Source organism: Diadema antillarum, unplaced genomic scaffold, assembly GCF_040938485.1.
Source record: "Diadema antillarum isolate AM-2024a unplaced genomic scaffold, OU_Dant_1.0 seq00000095_RagTag, whole genome shotgun sequence".
Taxonomy (NCBI): Eukaryota; Metazoa; Echinodermata; class Echinoidea; order Diadematoida; family Diadematidae; genus Diadema; species Diadema antillarum.
The window spans coordinates 271691-278306 of NW_027271184.1; the positions used below are offsets into that span (position 1 = coordinate 271691).

At 39.1% G+C, this 6616-nt stretch overlaps 1 protein-coding gene across 1 annotated transcript in view; it reads left to right on the forward strand.

Moving 5' to 3' along the window:
- Positions 1 to 6362, forward strand: part of LOC139726664 (transcription factor SUM-1) — a 47383-nt gene extending 41021 nt beyond the window's left edge. The window contains exons 2-3 of the mRNA XM_071637649.1: positions 745 to 826; positions 6235 to 6362. Of these exons, the coding sequence (XP_071493750.1) occupies positions 745 to 826; positions 6235 to 6362 (210 nt within the window). The remainder of the gene's footprint in view (positions 1 to 744; positions 827 to 6234) is intronic.
- Positions 6363 to 6616: the final 254 nt, after the last annotated feature.

The window sequence follows — 6616 nt, forward strand, 5'->3', positions numbered from 1 at the left end:
GACTGCCATCCTATTTATATCAGACTATGATCCTGCCAGTTTGGAAAACAAAACACACCCCCCCCCCCCCCCCCCAACAAAGAAGAAGAAGAGAAAGGCGAGAACAATGATAACTTGGGATGCAATGTCAAAAGTTCGAATCAACGATCGACTATTGTTTTAGAATCCTTTATGCTGTGTCTATTGAAATGTATTTGCTTGACCATTCCTTTGTTTTGCCTATGAAGGCCCAACTTTAATTTCCATCGGGCGTTGGTATTGTTATGACCGGCAACTAACGACCGTTAGTACGACCACAGTTGCATCGCTTGTGTATTACAAATGCCTTTCCATTGTTTCTGTGTGCAATTCGCTTAGCTTGGAGCTGGTGCTGGCCTGGGAATCTTGAGAAAATGGCTGCCGCCGAATTTGAAACATGTCACCATTTTTATAAAACAAATAATGCACATTATTTGGTCGGCTTTGATAAGATTACCGTCCCCCCGTAACTTTTGAACAGTCCAAAACACTCTCGGCTTCGCCTCGTGTGTTTCTAGCTGTTCAAAAGTTACTATCGGATGGACAATTGTTCCTAATATCGTAATATCATGAATGACTTATTCCATGGCCTGGTTAACGACGTAAAAAAGAGTGTGATGAAAAGATTAAAAGATATCACTTGATGCGAGCAGAAAGTTATGTTTCGATGGCGTAGTTATCTTATCTGTCTGTTTTTTCTCTTTAAACTTTTTGTTTTTGATGTAGACGGACGGCAGCAGTCCAGGATCATACTCATCAGACAAAGTGCAGCAGTATGGGGATGGTTACGATGTGTCATCACCCTACGGTGAGTTTCATTTTATTATTCATTATCTCAATCTTTTGATAGGACACATAGGCCTACATGTATGTACATTCATTTGCCCCTTCATGAAATCAATGTAATGCGAAGCAATGGTAGGTATAAAAGACAGAAAGATAGATTCACAAAAACAAACAAATAAATCAAACAAAAGTTTGGGGTTTTTGCTTGCATCGAGCAGACAGGACAGTATGATTCCTATTATAGTATTCGATGCCATAGATTGAAAAGAATGTGGAATTTTGCGATATGATATCATATTACATAATATGATATAACATAGTATAATATGATAATTTCGTAACATTGCATAATGTAATATGTGTAACAAAATGTGATTTGATACAATTTCTTGTACATGACGTAATGTAATAATTTCAATAACGAAATGCGTCGTAATATGAAAACATACTAGTATTCTCTTTCTACTCAGTTGACCACAGGCATGACTTCTTTGCTTTGTCTATCTAATAAGACAATAGCATTCTCCTGTATATTTCAAACGACGAGTACGGTGAATCCGGCGAACTGCTACTTACAATGGCGAACTAACTTTTCTTTAATTAATCACGCGATAAAATAAACGAAAAATACACAAGCTTGATAGCAAAATTTGACTCTGATTATCTCCTCAGAAATGCGAAACAACGGTAAAATATTATTTTAGGAGCTCTTGGTGTTAACAATTTTACAATATTCTTGGTTGCGTTCCATGATTTCTCTTTTCCTAAACCGGCGCTTATTGAATCACGCCAAGGAACACACGCGATCTGGAAAGCATCGATAAAAACAATCCAAAATGTGAGGTGTACAGACATAGGCTTGCACAAACGTCTAATTATCACATTTGTGGTGTTCTTACTTGGGATACGATGCAGCACATCGCACACACGTTGTCGCGTGCAAACATACTACATCAAGAGACCTCTCACACCATAGAGCTGCAACAGAATTACAATTAGTAAAGCAAAAGTAAACACAACAGAACAATCAACAACATCGGCAGCAGGAGCAAGGAGGGAGAGTGGCTCGCCGTTTTACTGTCGGCCGGTAATGAAAATGTCTTCTCCAAATCGAGTGAATAATTCGATGATGCTTTCCGCACATCTTCGCGGGTGCCATCAAGGGACTCTGAGGACCATGGCACTGGCGGCCAGGCGAGGGGCAAAGCGGGAGGTGACGCCCGGAAACAGGCGGGATGTCGAACATTAATTCTTTAATAGCGCATAGAAGACTCTCAATTAAAAACAACAACAGCAACAACGAGAGACGAAGAAGATGATGAAGATAGACGAGTGCATGCGTATCTTTATTGAAATAGCATCTGGATATTGTTGCTTTCACGCGAACATCTCTCTCGTATAATTTCCCCACTCCTAATCCTATATTTTGCAACCTTGTTTCACGGTAACGTGGTTTCATTCACGAATTTAGATATCCAACTATTCATTTAGAAAAAAGAAACTCATATTTGTCAATCCGTGAAGGTTGGGGGACACAGATTGCATAGAAAAGTAAACAAAGAGCTCAATTGCTTCTTTAGTACCTTAATAATGTTGTTTCAAAAAGTCAGAAGGTTTTTAACAATCACACATACACTCACTACTTTAGCCAGCTTAATTGCACGTTCTTAGGCACACCGATACGTGCTGAAAAAACAAAAATGAATAAACGAACATATAAACAAACAAACAAACAAACCAAGTAACCACTTGAAAATAGAAATAAAAATTAGAAGTGAAGTGGCTTTTAAATTAATAATTCTAGCCTTTATAAACGCATGACGCGCTTGATATCAGTCATTGCCTATTAACCTACAACTTGAGAGGTGGGCTGACTTTTCAGACCTGGTCAAATCCACATAGAGGCCATTTTAAAATCGGAAATTGATTTTCAAATCCAAAATACATTCTCTAAATCACTAATGTCGAGCCAATAATGGTACAACTGATATTCAAATTTAGTTACTAAATGATTAGTGAATCTCTCTATCAATTTTCGCTTTCATTAAGATAGCGACAACACAAAGTTTTTTGACTGTTTGGGAGGGGCAAATAATGTAGGTCCCGAGGCGTATTCTTGGAATCGATAACATACCCTCACATTTCTTTGGTAACCTCATCGTGTTAAAGACATTATTCTTTGTGCAAGGCAATAAAGTGGCAGACAGGATTGCAGTCACAAGGGTCAACTGAAGGTAAAACACGTGACTATACTTATGTTCTCCTGGTATATTAATACATCAAGACATGGTTCCAAACTTTAGCTTTATAGCTCTCAAAACTTAATCACAGTTTATCAAAATACATTTTTGGGCAGTCAGAGACCAAGAACGATTGAGTATTTAGGATCACGTGATAGTGGATGGCTTTACATTGTTTTGCCAGTGGCAGAACACCCTAGGATGTTCTCCCGTTGGGAAAAAACTAATTACGAAATGTACCGAACAATAGAACGATGTCAATTTTCAGACAATCGACAGAATAAAATCTCGTATCCTGTATCAGATACTTATCATCCGATGAAGTGACAATGAGAAGCATTTAGAGATATGATTTTAGGGAAGCACCTGGTAATTTGAATCGAATCAAAATGAATTGAATTGACTTGAATTAATAGAGCTGGGAACGTGTAAAGCAAGGACACAAGAGAACCACTGGAGCTGTGTTTTTCATAGCTGTTGGTGATGCTGGAAAATGGTTGCCAGTTTGATTGTAAAAGTTAAATGAATTTCATTACATTCAAAGAACTTTGACAACCTCATGTTATAACAGAATAATGCTGACTGATGCTGCGGGAAATATCCAAAGTGTCTTTATCTCAGGATATGTCAAGGAGATTATATCACTTGACTTCATCTCGGGACATACAAACCTAGCTAAAACACTTCAAACCCTGTGCCGAAATATTTTGTATGTTCTCACTCTCGTTATAATCTATTCAAATAATTATGTTGTTGTTTGAAAGACTTTGGTATGAAACCATAATATCACATAAGTTTGGTAAAGGACAAAGAAACAAACAACAATGAACAAATACACATACAAACTACCAACGCGATGAATCGTTAGTGTTCCTGTAACAAAAATATAGCGTCAGAGCGTGCGACGTATTCTCTCTCTGCAATCAGCCCTGTACAAAATGATTTTTTTTTCTAGTCCATGAACTTGCCACTCTTTATGATGTGACTACGCCTCTTGTTTCACGTGCTTAAGAAAAAAAAAAGATCATGGGAGCAGCCGAAGCCAGCAATTAGTAAGCTCTGTTTTTAATCTCAGAGCCAGTCTCCGGCATCTACATGTTGTTATTCATTTCTCCAGCTTCACGAAATGTCTGGAAGACACATCACGTCTAACGCTCAAAGGGTTGTGAATGTTGTGATTACAATAGCACGGGTAAACGCCCGAACTAATTATATGGTTTCGCTGATAGAATGGTTATTCCACAAAGAAGAAAAGTCGATGCACTTTTGTCTGTTCGTCCCAGTTCTTTGTACCATTCACGATGAGAATGTAGTACATTTCGCCTGCGATGAATTAGGGACATAATTCGATCAGTTTGATCACAGTTTTGTCGTAGGTCAGTGCGCAACTTGTTGATGGATATACGCAACCTGTTAGAATTACTCTGTGATCAAGGTGAATTTGATTATAGGACAACATGAAATAAACAGCGAATATTTCATCAAAATTAAAGAGAATTGTGAGGCAGTGACGTCATCGTTATGTCTAATTTTAGGGTAATCAGTGTTTTGCAAAAATAAATGTTTAATCTTAGTTCGTTAATACATTATAGTCCAATTATGATGAATCTCTTAATGGTTTTATTGTAAGGTTTTGCCCTCTTGCTGTGATTGCCTTGGCCATGGACACTGATGGAGCGGGCTTTCATTTGAAACGTGAACAGAAGTTTAAAATCGGTGTTTTTTTTCATCTCATCATCAGGCAGGGATCCCCCCCCCCCCCTCTCTCTCTCTCTCTCTCTCTCTCGATGTTACTCTGTGGAATAGGGCACAAATAGAATTCCAATGATTTTCTAAAGGGGTATACGAATCGATATGAACGATATCGTGGAGGCAAGAGATTGGTAGCAAAATGTAGGAAGGTCATTTTTAGCAGGGTTCATGATAAGAGAAAGGGTGAAGGAATAATCTGTAAAGGGGTCATGTTTACTAGAAAACAACGCACTGGTTACCCACCTTATAACGAAAACAGTTTGATCGTCTGCGGTTGATAGCTTTCCCGCCAATTTTTATGACACAAGTGAGACACCCGCTCGTTTAACCCTACGGATCCCAGAGGACAGCCTGTATCTCGAGCACGACCCGCTATTTGTCTGGTGTTCGGCGGCAGCAGGGTTAACACGAGTTTAATGGCACACTCGTGTATGAAAGTGATTTGGTTCCGTCGCCAGACAGTGCATCAACCTTCGTCCCCGCGCGCTGTGGAATCTCCCCCTCGAGAATTCAGATACCTTCTCCCACGATATGTAAACGAATTATAAATCTTCTGAATTTGCTGCCTCTACCAAAAAAAAAATGAGAATAATAGAAGAAAAAAACAACAAGCACATTTACTTGCTGGTTCTTAACATTTCCATCTTCGTGAGGGTTATTTTAAGACATCCGTATGAAATGATGTAGCTCACAATGGGTCTATTCTAGTGCCTTTGTGGCGACAATGAAAAGAGTGAATCGCTTTCTTATGAACAAGGAAACGGCGATAGCAAATAATCGCACATCATAACACGCCAGTACACTGTCAGTTCTATATACTGAGATTTACTTCCAGCGTTGTTGTAAGTGATATAATGCTATCCCTATGTGCTCGTGTAGTGTCACGGTATAAGTCTGTCTGCTTATGCCTCCATCAAGCAGAAAGCTTCTTTTCTTGTCATGCATGTGTGGGTATTGTTTTTGTTTGTATTGTCCTCACATTTTATGCAAACAATTTCCTGACAAGTTACTGAAACATATATATAAGCAATTCTAAACCATCACCCATGGTCTTTCCATGAAAAGAGAAAAGCATCAAACAGGTTAATTTTGGACATATCTGAACATTAATTCATCAATATGGTGAAGTTGATGTTATGCAGTGGTTTTACATGAACAAGTCAAGGAAATAACATTCAGAGAGTGTGTTTTGTTCAGATACGGTCTATCAACTTCCCATTCACGGAAAAGAGCCTTCAAACCTGACTTCCCAATAGGAAGAATCGCGGAGAAAAGCCCAACGCACGAAATGAGCAATACGATCTCGTTGATAAGAACGGCTTCTGCTTTGAGGACGTAGAAGTTTATCATTATCTTGTCATCGCTGAATGTTTTGGGAAAATGAAATGTAATGATCCTTTTTTCGTTTGTTTCTGTGTTTTTTGCATGTTTCTTGTAGGTTACAGCTGCACGAACGCCTCCAGTCTGGACTGCTTATCGCTGATCGTTGAGAGCATAACACCCAACAAGGGAAAGGCCATCACGTCCCCGAAGAAGGCGACGTCAGACGGACTGTGCATGGTGTGAAAGAAGAAACAAACGCTGGATGACTATACGCGATATACGAATATATAATATATACATATATATATATATATCTCTTTCGCGCTTCATCGTCTGCCTCACACGCACCACTTGTGAAATGACTGACTACTTGTGCTACGTAATGGCCACTGGGCAACCTGGATTTTCACGGTAGCGTAGTCGACGCACGGCTATACTGTCGCCGAAACAAACTGACGCAATTTACAGCTCCGTAAAACCTGATGACGTAGGGCCTA